Raw genomic sequence first — 22,706 nt, 5'->3', positions numbered from 1 at the left:
AGGTGTGGGTCTTATCAGTTGTTATGTAGACTTACACTTATACCCCATTTTTGCTTCTCATTAATCTGTGACTGGTATTTCTGACTCCAGAGCTTTTCCCATTTTACTCCTCCAGAGTGTAAATATCTTATCTTCTGTTGGTGTGGGAAAAATTAGTCACCTGGCTGCTTAGATCAGGAGAAGGGTATATGGGTCTAAATGCCCCTTACATAGTCCTTCAACCCTTATGTAGTTCTTCCTTTTGACAGTCCCACCTGAACTTTGACTTTCTGAGATGTGGGTGCCAGCAATTTCTTATTTTTTAATGAACTCATTTTGTATGTCTCTGATTCACTACCCCTACCTGCCCATTGGCAATTTGTTTTCAGATTTCTCCATTGCATTAGTTTTCATGCCTCTGTCCATTCCTCTGGTATTTTATTGACATCTTTTGTCATTTCTCATATACTCCTATTTTTGAGGCTACTGATTACTTCTTGTGTTTCCTTTTTTCCACAGTCCTCAGAAAACTTGATTAAAAGGCACAAATAGCTCATTTCGTGTGGCTCCTTGTCTTTGGGTGTAGAATATCTTTCTTGCTGGGCTTGAGCCTTTTGTGTCGATGGTTTTTCAGCAGTTAGTTGTGATTTTGGTGTTTTCGTGAGAGGGGATGAGCTCAAGTCGTCCTCTGCCATTTTGTCTCTGGGCAAAATCAAGTCTTGCTGAGCACTCCTACGGCAGTTAAACTCCAGGGGGTCACCAGCTGGGTTCATCTGTCCAGGATTAAACCTGTCTCCACCGATATGTTACAGGAACCTGAAGAATCACATTCCAGCCATTACTGTGAATCCACCCCTTCCTCCGAGTTTCCACAGGATCTCTCTTCTTTCAATATTGAAAATATTGTTAGGGAGGTAAGAAAAAACTGTCTTATCAACCATCATCATCATCTCACTAGTAAATGAAAAAAATAAGGCTAAGAAAAACAAAGGGGCTGGATACAAGTCAAATCGCATGCCTGAAATCTCATGCTAAAGCATATTACTCATCTTAAAAGCATACAACATTAGAATTCTTTCACTTTTATTTAAATTCAAAATCACTTCATTAAAAATACTTGCTACATAAGATATTTATATCCCAAGAGTATCATTTTGTATGATTAATTTCTATCACCTTTGGGGAGGGAAGTCTACATAACATAATGACGTTTACTTGGTAGCTCTAGCTATGGGCCATTTTTATATTAATCTGATTTAATGGGATCTATTTTAGGTTAATTAATCCTCAGAGATATAAATTCCTTAATAAAGCAGTCAGCAGTATTTTAAAATATTAACCGAAACATTCATAAATCATGTTAAACAATGCATTAGCAAGACCAAATACCTCACTTTCTGCTCCTATCTGTAGCTTTCAAAGCTTAACTCCCTGCTTCACCACCTTCCCAAATGCTCCCTTTTTATGGAATGATAAATAGTCCTTCACATTCCACTCCTCTATCAACTAGAAGATGATTAGATATAATTTACATGTATCAAATGACTGAAATTCATTTATACTATAACTATACTTGCATATTAAGTCAGCTAATGGTGAAATGGAAGGTTTAACCCTCTATTTAAGACTGAGACATCATCAATCATATAGAGAGATTTTCTTTCTGGGAGGCAAAAGCAGGAAGTCTGAAATCATGCACTATCTAAAGGTTAACATGATGTAGTCCTTTCAGGGTAACTACTGGAGGTGGAGGTGAACATCTCTTGTCATTCTGCCCCCCACTAACATAGATTGCTAAAAACCCAACCCTCTTCTGCCTCTCTTTCCTTTTCTTCTCTTGCCTATTTAGAACACAGCAACTAAACATACCTGTATTGATTCAAAAAATAGGCCATTAGAGGCCAATAACATTATCTAAACACAGTACAACACTTCTTCCTTTTCTTACTCTTTTTTGAGCCATATTTGTATTCTTACTTATTTAATGGCTTTTTGATACTATAATCCTACCCTTAAACGACAGCTCCCAAGTTCTTTAATATTTCAGCTAGGGACTTCCCTGGCAGTCCAGTGGTTAAGACTCCAGGCTTCCACTGCAGGGGGCATGGGTTCCACCCCTGGTTGGGGCACTAAGATCCCACATGCTACGTGGTGTGGCAAAAAAAAAAAAAAATTCAACTATCTCTAGAAATTAAGATATTTATTATTTTTTGTGTGTGTGCGGTACAGGGGCCTCTCACTGCTGTGGCCTCTCCCGTTGCGGAGCACAGGCTCCGGACGCACAGGATCAGCAGCCATGGCTCACGGGCCCAGCCGCTCCGCGGCATGTGGGATCTTCCCGGACCGGGGTACAAACCTGCGTCACCTGCAACGGCAGGCGGACTCTCAACCACTGTGCCACCAGGGAAGCCCAAGATTTTTATTTTTTTGAAGTATACTTTTGGGGACTTCCCTGGTGGCGCAGTGGTTAAGAATCTGCCTGCCAATGCAGGGGACACGGGTTCAATCCCTGGTCCAGGAAGATCCCACATGCCACAGAGCAACTAAGCCCATGCGCCACAACTACTGAGCTTGCGCTCTAGGGCCCGAGAGCCACAACCACAGAGCCCTCGTGCCACAACTACTGAAGCCTGTGTGCCTAAAGCCTGTGCTCCATAACAAGAGAAGCCACCACAATGAGAACCCTGTGCACCTCAATGAAGAGTAGCCCCCGCTGGCCCCAACTAGAGAAAGCCTGCGCGCAGCAACAAAGACTCAATGCAGCCAAAAATAAATAAATAAACCAAATTTATTAAAAACAAATAAAAAAATAAAAGTACGCTTTTGGAATTTAGCCCCTTCATCAATGGGGGTATTATGCTACTGAAATCTAGCTTTTTTGTTTGTAGACACCCAAGAGAATTCTGAAAACTATATACACTGTCCCCCACCCCTGGCACATTTTAAAATTGACATCTAAAATTTTTCACCATAAGTTTATATAGTTACAAAGGAGTAATTGCTAACATATCGTAAGTATTGATACTTTAAAATAAGGCTATTATGTTACCTTAAATGTATCAAATGAAATTTAAACCCTATAGCAATTTGATAGCGCCAGTATCCACTTCAAAAACTGACGAACTACTGGTCCAGAATGGTCATAAATTTTCTGTATCTTATTTTCCTTCTTGAACTTATTTCCCTTTCTACTTTCACCACAAATTATTTTTAACTTTTAATTTGAAATATTTATAGAGTCACAGGAAGGTGCTAAGACATGCAATGAGTTCCACGTACTCTTCACCCAGCATCCCCCAACACTAACATCTTGCATAACTAAAAATGGCAAAACATCAAACTGAAGAAATTGACATTTGTACAATCCAGAGCTTATTCACATTTCACCAGTATGTATGCACTCATTGCGTATGCGTGCATATGTATGTACTGCTATGCAATTTTATCACATGTGTAACTTTGTGTAACCAAAATCAAGATACCTAACTGTATCACCACAAGACTCCTTTTACTACCCTTTTATAGCTATAGTCTTCCTCTCTCCCATCCCTTTCCTATCCCCTGGACACCACTAATCTATTTTCCATCCCTGCAATTATGTTATTTCAAAAATGTTATGTAAATGGAATCATGCAATATGTATCCTTTTGAGATTGGCTTTTACTCAGCATAATATCCTCGAGGTTCATCCAAGTAGTTGCATGCATCAATAATTCATTCTTTTTTATTGCTGAGTAATACTCTATGGTTTGGACTTAACACAGTTTCTTTAACCATTCATCCACTGAAGGACATCTGGGTTTCCAGTTTTGGGGTATTATAAATAAAGTGGCTATAAACATTCGTATATAGGTATGTGTAAACGTAAGTATATTAGTCATCTCAGGATGCCATAACAAAACACTATAGACTGGATGGCTTAAACAACAGAAATTTATTTTCTCACAGTTCTGGAGGTTGGAGATCCAAGATCAAGATACCATCATGGTCAGGTTCTAGTGAGAGATCTCTTCCTAGCTTGCAGATAATTGCCTTCTCACCGTGTCTTCACATGGCAGTGAGACAGAACAAGCTCTCTGCATTTATTCTTGTAGGGGCACAATACCAACACAAGGGCTCTGCCTTATCTTCAAATACCACACATTGGGGGTTAGGTCTTCAACATATGAATGGGGGGTATGTGTACAATTTAGTCCATAGCAATAAGTTTTAATTTCTCTGGAGTAAATGCCCAGGAGTTTAATTGCTGAATCATACAGTAGTTGTATGTTTAGTTTTTAAATAAATTGCCCACCTGTTTTCCAGGGTGGCTGGATCATTTTACATTCCCACCATTAATGTATGAATGATTCAGTTTTTCTGCATCCTCGTCAGCATTTGTTATTGCCATATTTCTTATTTTCGCCATTCCAGTGATATCTCACTGTGGTTTTAATTTGCATTTCCCTAATGGCTAATGAATTGAACTCTTTTTTTTTTTAAAGTAGTTAATTTATTTTGGCTGTGCTGGGTCTTAGTTGTGGCATGCAGGATCTTCCTTGCGGCATGTTTTTTTTTTAGTTGAGGCATGCTGGCTCTTAGTTGCAGCATGCATGTGGGATCTAGTTCCCTGACCAGGGATTGAATCCGGGCCCCCTGCATTGGGAGTGCAGAGTCTTACCCATTGGGCTACCAGGGAAGTCCCAAGTTGAACATCTTTTCGTGTGCTTATTTGCCATCTGTATATCCTCTTCAGTGCAACGTCTGTGCATGTCTTTTCCCTATTTTCTAATTGGACTGTTTTTTTTAACAGTTGAGTTTTAAGAGTTCTTTATGTATTTTAGTTACTAGCCTTTTGTCAGGTATGTGGCTTGAAAATATCTTCTCCCCCTCCCTCCCTCCAAAAAATCTCCTATTCTGTAGCTTGTCTTTTTATCCTCTTAACAAGGTTTTTTTGCAGAGCAAAGATTTTAATTTTGGTGAGTTAAAATTTATCAATTTTTCCTTTTATGGAACATGCTCTTGGTGTCAAGTCTAAGAACTTTTTGCCTAGTCCTAGGCCCCAAAGCTTTTCTCCTTTTTTTTTTCCCTAAAAGTGTTATAGTTTTACATTTTCCATTTATATCCATGATCCATTTTGAGTTAATTTTTATACAAGATTTAGGTCAGGTATTTGTTTTTTTTGTTTTTTTTTTTTTTTGGCCAATGGATATCCAATTGCAGGCTCAGTAATTGTGGTTCGCAGGCTCTAGAGTGCAGGCTCAACAGTTGTGGCACAAGGGCTTAGTAGCTCCACGGCATGTGGGATCTTCCTGGACCAGGGCTCGAACCCGTGTCCCCAGCACTGGCAGGTGGATTCTTAACCACTGAGCCACCAGGGAAGCCCAGTAAATGCTTTCTGATGAGGAAAAGTGCAACAGCAAAATGACAAGCACCAAAATAGCAACACAATATATCAAAGGAAGACTCCACTTGAAAGCTAAGAATCAGACAGAAGCAAATTAAGTTGTTGCTTAAAGCATAATAATTAAGGCCTTTAAATTCACCAAAGCATTCTGCTATCACAGACTGAAAAGGCCTGTTTATCCCTTCTCTGTCCTAGGGGAGTAAATTATCTCATGAGTCTTTCTATTTCTCCAAAGTGCTCTTTCAAAGGTGATGAAATGTTTAGGCAATTCGTTACATTAACATGAAAATCTTTTACAGGACAGGATGATCAAAACCAAAAGGGGGGTGGGTAGCACTGACTAAAGAGGAAAGGATATGCTCTCTCAGGGTAATACCAAGTTTCCTGTTCTTGCCTGGCTGGCTCCTGCTTGTTAGTCAGATCTCAGGTTCTCCAGCCAGCCGGCTAACACAAATGTCTTGACACTCACTATCATCTCACCTATTTTAATTATTTGCATTGTGCACATAGCTACCTGATGTTTTTGTTGTGTGGTTATTTTTTAACTTCATTTATTCTCTATCCATCAGTGCCCCTCCCCTAAACATGCAAATTCTATGACAGCAGAGAGCTATCATAGTCACTGCTACAAACCCAGTGCTTACCTGATACATAGCAGATAATATACCCTTGTTGACTATAACCTATAGAAATCAGGAACAAAATTGATGCTAATTTTAAGACTCTAATCTTTAATTGAGTAGGTTTTTCCTTTTTTTTTTTTTTTATACTAAAATAAACTGTTGCTATTATACAAGATTTTCTGGGGAAAATGTGCCATTATATCTTTATCCCTCTGAAGTTATTTACGCCAATTCTCTTGCCTTATTTTACTGAAATAACTTATTAATTATGCAATGCTTAAACAGATATTGCAGCCATGAAGATAAACAGGGTAGGTAAATATTCAAATGATAGATAGTTAAAATTCATATCAGGACTTTTAGTTCAAGATGGTAGATTGAGGATATAGGTTTACTACTTAAAGCTTGCAAAACCACACTGAAAGAAGGGAGACAAAAGAAGCAATGAAAGTTTAATATCAGGAGGAAGGGGAAGTAGGGGGGTTCACCAGTGGATGAAAGATCCAACAAATTTTGAGAATTCAAAAAGCAGATTGAATTGTGTTGACGGATGAGATGGGCAAAGAAAGCCACAGCCCAGAATACTCCACAAAGCAACCTAAAGAAGCTGGAAGCCAAATTGCTTGTTGGAATGCTAGAAGGAATCTAGAGAGCCAATCTGCCCTGGAACACCTGATGGCTCTGGGCTCTGGGCCAGAGGTATGAGGGAGGGCAGGAGTGAGAAGTGGGGCTGAAGACAGTGGGGATAATTGAAGGTCTGTACCTGGAACTGCGCTGGTTGGCACCTCCATCTGCTTCCCCCACCCCCATGCAGATCACAGGCAGCCTGGCATTAACCCACAGTTGAAAAACCAGATAGCTGAAGGAACAAACAACCTAGGGAAAGCCAAGGCTTCTAATGGTAGTACAGTCCGCCCGGGATAAAGCACTCCTCTGACACGGGGCCCCCAGGGCCTGAGCACAGGCTCACCCCAGAGCAAGAAGGCCAGCCAATGCACCCCACCTACACAGAGGGCACAGTCAGCCATCCACTCAGGTGATAGGTATAGGAGGAAAAGAGACCCACTTTTCAAATAGCAGAGGAAATCCACACCAGTTTCTCAGCCCTGCTTTCTAAAATATGAATAGATGACCAAGACACATGGAAAAATCCAGCAGCATGAAAAAGAAGAGCTAAGAAAAACATATAGAAAAAGGAATCCTGAGGGGAACAAATATAATTAAGGGACATAAGAAAATAAAATATATTTTTTTAAAAAACTACTATAATCAAAAGATTCCAGAGGGTATTACATGCATATAAACTAGGAATAGGAAACCACACACACAGAAAAGGAACAAAGAACTTGACATAAGTCTTTTAAATTAAATTTAAAAGTCAGAATTTGAAGAGTGATTAGAAAAGGAAAAAAAATCAACAGATGAGCTGGAGAATAAAACTGAGAAACTCAGAATGACAGTGTATGGATAAAAAGATGGAAAATGATAGAGAAACTGTGCGAGATACAAAGAGCCAATCCAACAGGTACAACATTTGACTAATAAGAGCCCCCCAAAAGAGGAAACAGAAAAAAGAGAAGGGAGAAGCTATTAATTAATAGAATTCCCCAGAGTTGAAGAAACACCCAAGTCTTAAGATTGAAAGGGCTGGGGGCTTCCCTGGTGGCGCAGTGGTTGAGAGTCCGCATGCCGATGCAGGGGAAACGGGTTCGTGCCCCGGTCCGGGAAGATCCCACATGCCGCGGAGCGGCTGGGCCCGTGAGCCATGGCCGCTGGGCCTGCGCGACCGGAGCCTGTGCTCCGCAGCGGGAGAGGCCACAACAGTAAGAGGCCCGCATACCACAAAAAAAACAAACAAAAACAAGAATCCACCTGCCAATGCAGGGGACACGGGCTTCAGCCCTGGTCCAGGAAGATCCCACATGCCGCGGAGCAACTAAGCGCGTGCGCCACAACTACTAAGCCTGCGCTCTAGAGCCCGTGAGCCGCAACTACTGAGCCCACATGCCGCCGCTAATGAAGCCCATGCACCTAGAGCCCGTGCTCCACAACGAGAGAAGCCCCTGCTCGCCGCAACTAGAGAAAGCCCATGTGCAGCAACAAAGACCCAACGCAGCTGAAGATAATAAATAAATAAATAAATAAAATTTTAAAAAAAAAGATTGAAAGGGCTGAGTGCTCAATACAATCAACTTATAAAGGACCCACATTTATACATTTCCTCATGGAATTCCAAAACAAATATAAAAAGGAGACTCTGAACAGGAAAAACAGGTCACCCACCAAGGATTGACAATCAAACTGGCTTCTTGTTAGCAACAGAGGATGTTAGAAGACAATGTCTTCACGGTTTTAAAGAAAATTATTTTCAGCCCAGAATTCTGCACCCAACCTAACTACAAACAAAGGTACAATAAAGACAGTTTTAGACATGACTCAGAAAGTTTACTTCCCACACATCCTTTCTAAAGAACTTGTTTCAGGATATACCCCAGTAAAATTATGGCATAAATCAGAACAGTGGAAGACCCAGGACCCTAAGAACAGTGATTCCAACATAGAAGAATAGAGGAAAACCCTTGGAAGGCAGCTGTGCAGTAGCCTAGAGAAGCATTTGGTCATGAAGGGGGATTCCACAGAATAAAAAAATACAACTGAGAATATGGAAAAAGTGAGGCTATGGTAAAGGCATATTATGCCAAAAAAAAACCCCAAAACAAAAAACAGTTAGAAACTCCCTGAAAATTAAAAAGAAAGAAAAATACAAATGTCACAAAAAAGCCGCATTTCAAGTAAGAAGCACGCTTACATATCCTAATTATAAGGAACTGGAATATGAGAAAAGGGGATGTAGTTGTTCTTGATCTTACAGTCTTGAGAGCCAAGGGGTCATGACCCTGGCCCTGTAGAAAATGTAATCCCAGCACACAAATTGGCTCTGCACTAAATACAGAATGATATTTTAGGGGATACTAAAAATAGAGAGGCCCTTCATCTTAGGCCAGAATTAACTTTGATGTGGTTGGTCTCAAGACATAAATTTCAGGACCCTAAGAGAAAGACTGGCCCAAACTGCTTTACTCTTGTTTTATTTTCTATAATTGTGGCATCAAATGATAGCCAGTTCTACCTGCAGTGCTTTCCCCAAAGATGAAAGTTGTTTTCATTATTCAAATGGTCTAGGACTCCAAAACTGGCTCAGTTCACTTGGATCTGAGGGGCAGATAACATAATAAATGTCTGCTTCCTAGAGCTGAGTATAACCAGGTAATCATTCCAAAAAAGACAGTATATTGACTGCTCAGGGGAGAAACTGTGGCTCAGAGTGATCTCAAATCATAACTCTGTTACTTCACTACAGATCCCAAAGGCCAGGCTTTAAATCATGATTCTTTAGTAGGAATATTAAAAGGCAAGCAAGCATGATTTCTAAGCAAAAAGAAACTTTCTATAGGGAATGTGCAAATATCACATGTTTTCTTCCCTATTGGCAAAAATATGGTTTAGCTTCTGGAAAGGGACAAATCCTTGCAGTAATTTGCTTAATAACAAAAGACATTTGTCCCAGTAATTCTACCCACTTTCCTGACACGGAGAAAATAATTTCATGCTGCAGCCAATGGATCTCAGGTTTACAAGGGAGATTTTTCCTTTTATGGAAGAATTAACAAGTCATAGTAATATAATACTGTTTATAGTTTTCATCTTGTAGAGTCAACTTATTTGGAGATTTGGTTATTGTCACAGGATAAAATATAAAGTTATCAACTTAGACAATGTAAAAGTGTTGCTGGACTTCCCTGGTGGCGCAGTGGTTAAGAATCTGTCTGCCAATGCAGGCGACACAGGTTTGATCCCTGCTCCGGGAAGATCCCACGTGCTGTGCAGCAACTAAGCTCGTGCGCCACAACTACTGAGCCTGCGCTCTAGAGCCCGTGAGCCACGACTACCGAGCCCGCGCACCTAGAGCCCATGCTCCGCAACAAGAGAAGCCACCTCAATGGGAAGCCCATGCACCACAACGAGTAGGCCCTGCTCTCTGCAACTAGAGAAAACCCACACGCAGCAATGAAGACCCAACAAAGACCAAAAAAAAAAAAAAAAAGAGTGTTGCTGACAGAAACTGGGAAAACCAGATGAAAAACAGAACATGTTCTAATGTCCCTTCTTAATAAGGGGGGAGTAGACAGACTGACAAAAGTGGATGAAATGAGAAACAGTTGTCATTATCTGAAGTTACTAAGTTAAGCAACAGAAGAAGTAAAATTTAAAACAAACACTGGAAGAGAATGAGATGACCGTAGTGTAAGCAAGCTAAATACTCCTTAAAAGTAGGAAGTCAATAGATATATCTAAAGTTGATAAATCAAGAAACAGAGGTAAAAGTTTATTATTTAGAGCAGCAGCCCCAAATCATTTTTTATTGTACAATTCTCTCAGGGAAAATATTTTAGAGCACAAATCCCTAACATTTGTATATTTACTTATTTATACTCTATATAAAATCATGATTATATTAACTTACTATTTGTATACTGTGACTCACACAGTAATAGAAATTAAAAGTATATAAGAATAATTTTGAATAGATTTTTATTGTGGCGGGATGCTTATTATAATAATGAACCGAAAACAAAAAATCATCAGCTATTCTGACAAAAACATTTTAAGATATAAAAAGTATATGAGAATAAATACAATTTCAAATAATTTCTTCCAGTACCCAAAGTCAGCATCATATGCACCTCCCAGAGTGTGTGCAGTTCCCTTTAGACACACAGCTCTAGAAGTCAGAGGTTTAGCCACCGGAAAATCCAATAAGATTAAGTGATTCAAAGAGGCTACCTTTCGGGAGCAAAGCTGGGGGTAAGGAGAAGTGGAAGGGGAGACTTATGATTTGCATCATAAGCTCACCTATACTATTTTACTTATTGTATATACATTTTCTTTCATATAAGTAAATTAGTTAATCTGATCAACTCCATAAAACTCTATGTCTGGATTCAGTCATTCAACAAACATTTATTGAACATCTGCTTTGGGCTAGGCACAGGAGATAAAGAGAGGAAACTGACATCTTGGCTGTCAGGGAGATCACAGTCTGGGGCTCAGAAGAGAGATATGAAAATCACTGATGACAATTCAATATCATAAGTGCTGTAAGAGAAGTGTGTGCCAGATATCATGTACCCACAGGGTGGGGCACAAAAGAGGTACACTAATACCATGTGGAATGTTAGGGAGGAATTGCTGAAAGGTCACTTCCTCTCTGAGTTGAAACCTAAAGGACAAGTAGAAAACAGAGAATAAACCAGGTAAAGAGGGATGCAGGAAATGGGGGAAGGGCATTCTAGGGCAAAGAGGAAATGGTGGGGTAGACAGGTTGACATGTGAGAGAGAAGCACAGTGTGTTGGGAAACTGGAAGGTTTTCAGAATTGCTAGAGCAAACAGTGCATGAGATGGTAGTGGCAGGAATGAAACAGCAAGATAGGAAGGGACCAGAAACAAAGAGCCACGCTCAGAACTCTGCTTAGTCTACTGAAGGCAATGGTAAGCCCCTGAAGGATTTCACTGGTAGGGAGGGAGATTAGATCAGATTGGCATTTTGGGAAGGACTGCTCTGGAAGTAATGTGGAGGGTGGATCTGAAAGGGGTAAATGAGGAAGGGCCTTCTGGAGGCTATTACAGTGGACCTAATGAGACAGCAGGAGACAAACGGCCAACAGGTACATGAAAAGGTGCTCACTATCGCTAATCATCAGAGAAATGCAGATCAAAATCACAATGAGCTATATCACTTCACACCTGTTAGAATGGCTATATCAAAAAGACAAGAGACAACTATGTTGGCCAGGATGTGGAGAAAAGGGAACTCTTGTGCACTATTGGTGGGAATGTAAGTTGGTTCAGCCACTATGGAAAACAGAATGGAGATTCTGCAAAGAATAAAAAATAGAACTACCATATGATCCAGCATTCCTACTTCTGGGTATATAACCAAAGGAAATGAAAACAGGATCTCAAAGAGACAGCTGCATTCCCATGGTCACTGCAGCATTATTCACAATAGCTGAGACATGAAAACAACCTAAGGGTCCCAAGTGTCCATTGGAAGATGAATGGATAAAGAAAATGTGGCATATACATACACCATGGAATACTACTCAGCCATGAGAAAGAAGGAAATACTACCTTTTGCAACAAAATAGATGGACCTTGAAGGCATTATGCTAAGTGAAATAAGCCAGACAGAAAGAAAAATATTACATGGTATATCATTTATATGCAGAATCTAAAAATTTTTTAAAAAGTCGAAGTCTTAGACAGTAGAAAAATGGCTACCAGAGGCTGGGAGGTGGGAAAAATAGGGAAAGGCCAATAAAAGGCCAGTAAAACCTTACAGCTGCACAATGAATAAGGTCTGAGGATCTAATGTAAAACATGGTGACTATAGTTGATAACACTGTATTTTGTTTTTTAAAGATGATGCAATCATAAGTTATTTAGGAGGTGCACTAGTGGAATTGCTGAGGGATTAAACATGAGGGTAAGGAAACAGGGAGAGTCTAGAAGGACTTGGGTATATTTATCTCTTGAGTAACTGGAGAGTATCACTAACTGAAATAGGGAAAGAAGCAATTTGGGGGCAGGACTTTAGCTTTGGACATGTTGAATACGAAGTGCTATCTAGAGGTAGATATCAAATAAGCAACTAGATGCAAATCTGAAGTTCCGGGTGGGGAGGTTTGGGCTGGGGATACAGAGTTGAGACCCATTAGTATTTAGGTTGTAGTGTAAGCCATGTGAAGAGATGCAATTACCCAAGGAGACTACAAAGTGAGAAGTAGAGAAGCTTGAAGTCCTGAGGAAAGCAGGGGGCAAAGGAAGATGAGATTGAAAGGAAAGTGTGGAATAAACGATAGAATAAGAATAAAGGAAGGTCAGAGGAGCAAAGAAGTAGTGAGTGAGCAAAGAAGAGTAGCTGAAATGACAGAACATGTGATCCTGACTAAATAGGGAAAAGAGGGAAGCCAGAGGAGGTTGGCAGATTGGAAGAAATGGGGGTGGCAAGAGCCTAAATTATAATGACAATGATGAGGATGATATGATGGTGCTGGTGGTAACAGTAAAGAGTAAGAATGTGAAAGAGACAGCAGTGTGTGCTTAGCATGAGCTATTGGAGTTCAATATCTCAGAGTCATTACAGAATATTTTTGAATATATGTAAAAATATATGTACTGTACTATATCATTTTGCACATCCTGAGTACTAAGCTCAGGATAAAGGACAAGACCAGGGTAATAAACAGGCTCTGCCTTCACTGGATACGAATTTAGTTCTACTGGATCAGGTGTGACTGAAAAATCTTACAAGCTGGCACATTAAAACAAAACCAAGCATTGTCTTCTTTAAGGGGTAAAGAACAACAATGTTAGTTAATTACAGTAATAAACAGAAAGAAATAGGTTACATTTTAAAGAACCTTTTCTTAGAGTTCATAAAGTGATACTTTTCCACTTTTACTTCAGTTTGTACAAGGATACAAAAGATTTAAGAATAGTATCTATTGTAAAAACAAGTATCACCACATGTGGTTGTTAAAATTTTTAAAATCTCTTCTTTGGCAATATCTTAAAAACCTAATAGTAATGGGGGGAAAACCAAAATATTTTAGGAAATGATTGATTTTTTTAAACTGTCAGAATTTTCAGTTGTATTCTTTCTGGGGTAGACAGAATTCTAAAGCTGTCTCCCAACATTCCCACTCCCTGGTTATTTAATCAAACACTAATCTAGATGCTGCTGTGAAGAGACTTAAACTAGAGATATTATCTTGGATTATGCAGGTGGACCCAATGTAATCATATGAACCCTTAAAAGCAGAAGAGGAAGGAGTCAGAGAGATGAGGCAGAGAAAGGTAGTAAAAGGCGGAGGCAGAAGAGTAACATTCAAAGCCACCCACTGTTACTGGCTTTGAAGATGGAGAAAAGAAGCCATGAACCCCGAAATGGAGGCAGCCTCTAGAAGCTGAGAACAACCCCCAGCCAACAGCCAGCAAGGAAATGGAGCCTTCAGTCCTACTACAGCACGGAACTGAATTCTGAAACCAATCTGAAAGGGCCTGGAAATCAATTCATTCCCAGAGCTCCAGAAAGAAACTCAACCCTACTGATGCCTTGATTTTCAACCTTGTGAAACCTGGAGCAGAGAACCAGCTGGGCCATACCGTCCTGGGACTTCTAACCTTCAGAAGTGTGAGATACGGGTACAAATAAATGTGTGTTTTCTTAAGCTGCGAAATCTATGGCAATTTGTTATAGGACCACTGGGAAACTAACAATGCTTTCTTTAATCACTGACTTCAGGGCTTCCCTGGTGGCACAGTGGTTAAGAATCTGCCTGCCAATGCAGGGGACACGGGTTCGAGCCCTGGTCTGGGAAGATCCCACATGCTGCGGAGCAACTAAGCCCATGCGCCACAACTACCGAGCCTGTGCTCTAGAGCCCACGAGCCACAACTACTGTAGCCCACACACGTAGAGCCCGTGCTCTGCAACAAGAGAAGCCACCACAATGAGAAGCCCGCGCACCGCAACGAAGAGGAGCCCACTCACCACAACTAGAGAAAGCCCGTGCACAGCAACAAAGACCCAACTCAGCCAAAAATAAATAAATAAAATAAACAATAATAAAATTTTTTTTAAAATACTGCATGATTCTACTTACATGAGTTATCTAAAGAAGTCAAACACATGGAAACAGAAAGTATAATAGAATGTGGTCACCAGGCTGGTGAGGAGGGGAAAATGAGGAGTTGTGCAATGGGTACAGAGTTTCAGTTCTGCAAGATGAAAAAGTTCTACAGATCTGTTGCCAAAAATGTGCATATATTAACAGTCCTGTACTGTACACTTAAAGATGGTTAAGATGGTAAACTTTATACTGTGTGTTTTGGCCACAATAAAAAACAAAAGAAAGAAAAAACATACCCACACATCATGATCATACCTAAAAAGATAATTATTTAATTTCATTAAATAGTCATCAAAAAAATCCCCTACTATTTCTAAAGAAAAATTCATCCACTAATATTTTGGGTTTTTAAAACATGCTCATTTTACAGTATCCTGGTTTTTCTAAACTCATATACTTTCTAGATTAAAGGGTTTTAAAGGAAAATTATTCACAAAATATCCGAATGTCTAGAAATAGATACGTTAAGAATGTGAGACATTTATCTTTTCAATCAATGTAAAAAGATGGTATTTAACAGAATAGTATAGTATTGTTTTTCAAAGTAACTTTAAAAAATGAAAACATTAAGATGAAAACTTCTAAAAAAAGAAAACTTCTATAAAGAATACAAAACAACATTAAGATGAAAAGCTGAGGCACTAGGAAGATGACAATGAAGAAACCTTTTTACTATAAGCTGCAGCCTGAAAGTGTGTGAGGATGAAATCTGCCTGAGAATTCACCATTTCTTTTGAGTTTCTAACAGGGGTAGAAAAGCAACTTATGGTAATATCAAAAGGCTGCATTATAATTCTATGCTTGATTTTAAGACATTATGGGATACAGATGCTCCCTGTGTATTCACAAGTCTCAGAAAGCTAATCATCATTCTGGAGATTTAGTTTCAGGCAAAGGCAAAAGTGTAGCTCTGAACAGCAGGTATAATAAACCTATATTATTAAACCATGCTACTTATAGTCCTTCTCCCTTTGGAGAACAGGAAACAACTACTTGCTCTTACTATCCTTAGATTTAGAATAATCCTGTGAGCTGAAAATGAGCAAAAAGCCGTATTAGTCTTACTACCATATTTGTCAACATTGTCACTATTACCAGCTAATCTGTATCAGTAACCCTATCTGGCACTAAATCCTGCAAAATATCCACATGAAGTCATAAAGAACCAAACTATCTACAGTAGTCATATTTGAAGACTAGTACTAATGTAAGTCAAAGAGCCAGGCAAGTATCAGAAATGTTAAACAAGTGCCAACACCCGGATTAGAACATGCCATCTATCCATCCATTCATGACAGCCCTACTGAACACATATTGAAACTGTTAGTCAAGAGGATGCCTTAAGAAATCTAAAACTTTTGTGATTTAAAGGACTTGAAAAACCTTCGGAAGTACCCAAGAGTCTCAGACTTCAAATTCCATTAGAGTTGCACCAGCTTTTTATATGTAACAGGGCATGCAGGCAGAATAACTGGAATGGAAAATGTGTCTAATCTAAGTATAGAGAATTAGCTTAAATTGTCTTAACTTTCATTCTTCCAGGACTTAATGATAGTGAGAAGGAAGAAGGTATTAAAAAGTAAAACCAATGAATTATAGGGCTGCTGTGTTATCAGTCCCACTCAGACTGAGTAAACACCAAACAAAGTGGATCCTAATTTGTAGAAAACATGATGCTAAAAACAGACAAACGCAGGTGTCATTCTGGGTCACCATGCAGGCCACAAGGAGTATCATCACAATGGTGTGTGGAAGAAAAACACTGCCTAAAAATGGTCCAAACTGGTTAACACACCTACAGATTCTGTTCTCATCGACAGGATTCTACTCCGTTCAATGTGCCACAACATTTAGCTAGTCCAGGAAGTACTATTTCCCAGGTAAGTTTTCAACAAAATAGCTAGGAAGGGCAGAACCGCAAGTTAGTGTGCTCTGAGAATACTGCCTAGCCATGAGCTGCTTGTTGCTCAGGTAAATGCTTGTGGGATATCACAATCCCTCCTGGCTCACAGAGAGGCCGCAAAGGCAAACAGTGTGCCTGCACCAGTCCTCTGGATGAAGTACTCCCTGCACCAAAAAGCTGGCATTAGTGGAATCTACAAGAGGCAGAAAGAAGGAACACATGAATGGGATAAACTCAGTTTCTTTTCTTTCTTTTTTTTTTACAGCTTTATTGAGATATAATTCACAACCGTACAGTTTATTCATTTAAAGTATACAATTCAATGTTCTTAGTATATTCACAGACTTGTGCAAAGCATCAATTTTAGAACACTTCCATTACCACAAAAAGAAACCTCATATCCATTTCCCCCCAACCCTCCCAGCCCTAGGCAACAACTAATCTATTTTCTGTCTTTATAGATATGCCTTTTCTGGACACTTCATATAAATGGAACCACAGAATATGTGATCTTTTGTGAGTGGCTTCTTTCATACAGTGTTTTCAAGGTTCATCCATGTTATAGCACGTATCAATTCTTCATTCTTCTTTATTGTTAAATAATATTCTACTACATGGAATATCAGTTCTTTTCTTCACAAGCAGTACAATCTCTTTTGCTATATAAACAAAACTACAAAAAGTACTTAGGTCCCCACATTAGTCCATAAATGCCTATTTAAGCCATATTATAGCTGAAAACTTATAATTGCATAATACTACGGTTTCTAGAAACATTACCAATCATCACAGTGATATCTGGATTAAAGAAATACTGAGAACGAAGCTCCTTTATAATTAAGTTAATTGCTTAAATTTTTTTCCCTGTAAATTGCAGTAGGAAGAGGAACTTGCAAGCCCTAAGGCGCAAACACCTCAGGACAAAACTACTTTTTGACTCCACCCACTTGAAGATGAACAGCAAAACGGCAAGTATACAAAGCTGGTGTCTGCAACTTCCCTCTCTTCTTGCTGGGCCCTTCATCTCTTCCCCCTATCTTTGACATTCAATACTCTTCACCCCTCCTCCTAGTTCCAAAGAAAACAAGACCTTTTATATCTGTTGACTAATTACTGCCTCACTTTAAATTAAAATATTACATTTACATGAAAATGTTAATTAAACCAGACATTTTCTAAGACATTCTCCCAAAACCTGAAATGAGAGTTAGTTTCCCTGCAAAGAACTTCTGGTAGGAACAAGCTGGTAAGCGGAGAGGCTTTTGTTTTGTTTTTACCAAAAGATCCTCTCAAATCATAGTAAACCCACCCCACGGCAAATTGAATTTAGTCAGTCCTCTCAGGGTAATGCATATCTAAGAGGACAGTGAGAGAAAATAAGGACCTGTTATTAATTTTGTTAGGCGTGATAATGGTATTATGTCTAAAGATATCCTTATCTGTTAGAAATTCATACTGAGGTATTTGGACGAAATGATGTGATACCTGAAATTTGCTTCAAAATACTTTAGTTGGAAAGAGGACATGGGGGAGGGGAGATGAAACAAAATACTGATAATTGTTGAGGGTAAGTGATAAGGTACATGAGAGTTCATTATTCTTTTCTGCTTTATGTATGTATAAAAATTTCCATAGTAAAATACTTTTTAAAAGAGAGAAACTGTTCTGTTCCTCTCAGGCAGTCTTTCGTTCCTTTTCCTTCGTAACACTTACTGTTGTCACTATATATTTCTTTTTTTAAGTTAATTTTTTTTAATTTATTTATTTTATTTATTTATTTTTGGCTGTGTTGGATCTTCGTTGCTGCACGTGGGCTTTCTCTAGTTGCAGTAAGCGGGGGCTACTCTTTGTTGAGGTGCGCAGGCTTCTCATTGCGGTGGCTTCTCTTGTGTGGAGCACGGGCTCTAGGGGTGCGGGCTTCAGTAGTTTGGCACACGGGCTCACTAGTTGTGGTTTGCAGGCTCTAGAGCGCTGGCTCAGTAGTTGTGGCGCACGGGCTTAGTTGCTCCGCAGCATGTGGGATCTTCCCAGACCAGGGCTCGAACCCGTGTCCCCAGCATTGGCAGGCAGATTCTTAACCACTGCGCCAACAGGGAAGCCCTAAATTAATTTTTATTGGAGTCTAGTTGCTTTACAATGTTGCGTTAGCTTCTACTGCACAGCAAAATGAACCAGCCATACATATACATATATCCCCTCCCTTTTGGATTTCCCTCCCATTTAGGACACCACAGTGCATTAAGTAGAGTTCCCTGTGCTATACAGCATGTTCCACTCAGTTGTCTATTTTATACATAGTATCAATGGTGTATATATGTCATCCCTGTCTCCCAATTCCTCCCACTCCACCCCTTTCCCCCTTGGTATCTAGACATTTGTTCTCTACATCTGTGTCTCTATTTCTGCTTTGCAAATAAGGTCATCTATACCATTTTTCTAGATTCCACATATATGTGTTAAAACACGATATTTTTCTCTTTCTGACTTACTTCACTTTGTATGACACTCTCTAGGCCCAGCCACATCTCTACAAATGACCCAATTTCGTTCCTTTTTATGGCTGAGTAATACTCCAGTGTATCTATGTACCACATCTTCTTTATCCATTCCTCTGTTGATGGGCATTTAGGTTGTTTCCATGTCCTGGCTATTGTAAATAGTGCTGCTATGAACATTGGGGTGCATGTGTCTTTTTGAATTATGGTTTTCTCCGGGTATATGCCCAGTAGTGGAATTTCTGGGTCATATGATAGTTCTATTATTAGTTTTTTAAGGAACTTTCATACTGTTCTCCATAGTGACTGTATCAATTTACATTCCCACCAACACTGAAAGTGGGTTCCCTTTTCTCCACACCCCCTCCAGCATTTATTGTTTGTGGATTTTTTGATGATGGCCATTCTGACTGGTGTGAGGTGATACCTCATGTCACTATATATTTCTAAGATTATTTTATTAATGTTTGTCTCCCTGACTATACTTTAAGCTGCATGAGAACCACAAAGGTGTTCTGTTTAGCTCCTTTAGAATCTCTACCACCTCACAGTTTCTGGCATGTGAGAGGCATCCAACAAATATTTATTAAGTAAATAATGGAGTCAATAAAATTAAGTCATATCATGCCCCCAGATAAATAAATACTCAATAAATAAAAAGGGGGATGGTAGAAAGTCAGGGACCTTTGGTTGAAGGAATTTAACATATTTACCTATATGTATTTACCATTTAAGTTCATATGCTTTTCTATTAAAAAATGTAGTAAAGGTGTCACAAAATAGATTTAACTTCCTCTAGATAATCCTCACTACGTTCATGTGATTACTCAGCTAAGAACTACACCCTCCACTTCATGATGTGGAAACTATAGAACTGAAAAGTTGTGAAATTTTTTCAAGGGCATAATGAACCAGATGCACAAATGAACAAAACTCAGCTCTGTTCTAATGCCTCAAGCCTCATGCTGTTCCCAAAGGAACATGATTTTATTCTCAAGAAAAAGAAAACAATAAAAATATAAAAATAAGAGTAATGTATATGTTAATTCAACTTTCAGTGGCTGAGAAACTGAATAGCTAGCTGTATAACAGTCTTAGATTAAAATATTTTATTTTAACTTCACCTAAAACAATTTCAAGGTTGAAGCACCTAATGGTAGAGAAAGTATTAAAAACATAAGGTGAGGCATTTAGGCAATAGAGAACAGAAGAAAGCATGACACGAGTAACCTGAAGGCCTTTTTTTTTTTAAAGCTGGTTAAATTGAAACAGTACGGTGAGGGACAACCAACAAAAAAATTCATAAAGAAATTCATAAAGAGAATAAATACTAATACCAAGACAATGTTTAAAACACCAGCGTACCCGGTTCCCAAGTTTTAAATTTATTTATCTCAAATATAATACTATAATCAATAAAGATTTCTATTTAATCATTATTTTATATAGAAATAGCCTACTAAAATACCACTATGCCCCCAAATTCTTTTGAAATGCTTAAAACCTGCGTTTACCTTAATTTGGTAATAGATAATGATGCACACATTCAGGAAGGCAGAAACACCAAATGTTTCCCATTAACAGAAGCATAACTATTTGTAAAACTAATCTTAACTCAGCCAATCTGAAAGCTCTTGTACTATGGTGCCAAAAAAAGTCACAACCACACCTGTGGAGAACAGTGAGAACCAAATGAGTCACAGTCTAAAAGTCTGCCACGAAATCGAATAAATAAATAAATAGCTAGACAGTTTTAGTTAAGAAAAAACATTTAAAATATCTCAATAAGCTTATTTTGAGTACAGAGTCTGGAAAGATTCTTTTTTTCTCTCTTACATAAAGGGTTACAAAGAGGTATAACTCTGGCCTGGGTTGAATTCTAGACTGGGTAGCTCTACTGTTACTCAAGGCACAGTTACTACTGGTGGAGCTGCTACAAAGACTCAGAACGTTCCGTTTTACTCCTGTACTCTTCATATCATGGGCTGTCAATCATGCTTCCAACTTGCAGTACATCACTCATTGCAGAATAACGATTCACACATGCTATTTCCAAACAAAAATGTAAGATTTACTTGCCCCATGACGCTTTCTTCTCAACTTTTAAAATAATTGATAAAAGCACCAGCTGAGCATGAATTCCCATCCTAAAATAATCTATCAATAGCCTTAAGCCTTTTAAGGTAAGCGGTAAAGAAATACTGTCCTCTGAATGCAGACAACACTGCAGACCCACGCGAGGCATTGATTTGTAGTTGTTTTTCCACTGGGGTGATGGATTTGCGCTCAGCTACTCACGGTGTCCACTAGGTCCCCCTGGTGACCAACAGTACATGAAGACAGTAGTAGGGTTCGAAGACACAGACTGGCAGCGGAACAGAGGGTGGAACGGGAAATCATGAAAAATTAACACGCCAACAGTACACATGACATGACTGAAAATTACGTTTGCATTGTTGGGGTATCTGAGATCGGCCAAGACACTGTCCCCTTCCTTTTAAAACGCAAACATCCATCCGCCTCGCTTGGGCTTCGGAGCCCTACCTCCCATTTAAATCACGGGTGTGACGGAGAGACCGAACCAAGGGGTTCAGCCCGAGGCACATGCCGCTTCTCCAGGGTTTGGGGAAAACACTGACGTGACAAATTACCATAATTTTCTAAAATATGGAGGAATGACACACCACCTTTCCTACCACCTACTGAAGACTCAGGACAGAGTCGAGAACAGCCGCCCTGAGGGGCCCACCACGGAGGGGGGAGGAGAGCACCGGCCCAGGGAGAAGACGGCGGCACGTCCCGAGCCCAGACTGCGGAGCCCCGAACGCGAGGGGCGTAGGGTCGCACCCGGGTCACGTCCCAGGGCTCTCGGGATGACAGGGGCGCGAGGGCGAGCCCGGGCCGGCCGACATGCGGGGGGCGGCGGGACAGCGGCTGGGGCTGCGGCGCCCGGGCGGCGGGGGAGGGCGCGCCGCCAGGTGCCGGACGGCAGGGGGCAGCGGGGTTCGGGCGGGCGCCGGACCCAGGGAGGGAGGAGGGAGGCGGGCGAGTCCCGCGCAGAGAGAGGGCGCGCGGCGGGCTCGCCGCCGGCCTACCTGGAGGTAACAGGGTTTCCTTAGCCAGGCCCCCGGACAGAGACTCCTCGCCATGGTAATCACACATCGCCCCGCCGCGCCGCAGTCAGAGGCGGACCCGAGCGCTGGCGACCCGGCTCCCCGCCTTCCCCCGCCCCCAGCTCGGCCGGGCCCGCCCACTCCTCCGCCCCCGCGGCGGCGCGCGCCGCGCTTCCCCCGGCCCTGCTGCGGTGACTGCAGCCGGCTGCCCGAGGCCCGGCCTCCTTCTCTCCTCGCCGGGCTGCCGCGGCTGTCAGAGCCGCCGCCGTCTCCGGCATAAAGGGGAGTCGCGCCTCGCCTCGGCCGACACAAATCCAACTGCGCCTCGCGCTTAAAGGGGAGGCGTGCGGAGGAGGGGTGGGGCGCCGCGGAAGAGGGGGTGTCGCACGCTCGGCGCCAGAAGGGGCTGGTCGAGCCGGTTGAGGGCTTGCGCCCCGCGGACGGGAGAGC

General features: G+C 40.6%; 1 protein-coding gene across 1 annotated transcript in view; it reads right to left on the bottom strand.

Moving 5' to 3' along the window:
- The window catches only part of DIPK1A (divergent protein kinase domain 1A), a 119,191-nt gene extending 96,801 nt beyond the window's left edge, over positions 1 to 22,390 (bottom strand). The window contains exon 1 of the mRNA XM_004319545.4: positions 22,239 to 22,390. Coding sequence (XP_004319593.2) covers positions 22,239 to 22,292 — 54 coding nt within the window. The 5' untranslated portion in view covers positions 22,293 to 22,390. The remainder of the gene's footprint in view (positions 1 to 22,238) is intronic.
- Positions 22,391 to 22,706: the final 316 nt, after the last annotated feature.

This window comes from Tursiops truncatus, chromosome 1 (genome assembly GCF_011762595.2).
Source record: "Tursiops truncatus isolate mTurTru1 chromosome 1, mTurTru1.mat.Y, whole genome shotgun sequence".
NCBI classification, from domain to species: Eukaryota; Metazoa; Chordata; class Mammalia; order Artiodactyla; family Delphinidae; genus Tursiops; species Tursiops truncatus.
The sequence above is the reverse complement of the archived record's forward strand: the minus strand, read 5'-3'. Positions and strand labels throughout refer to the sequence as shown.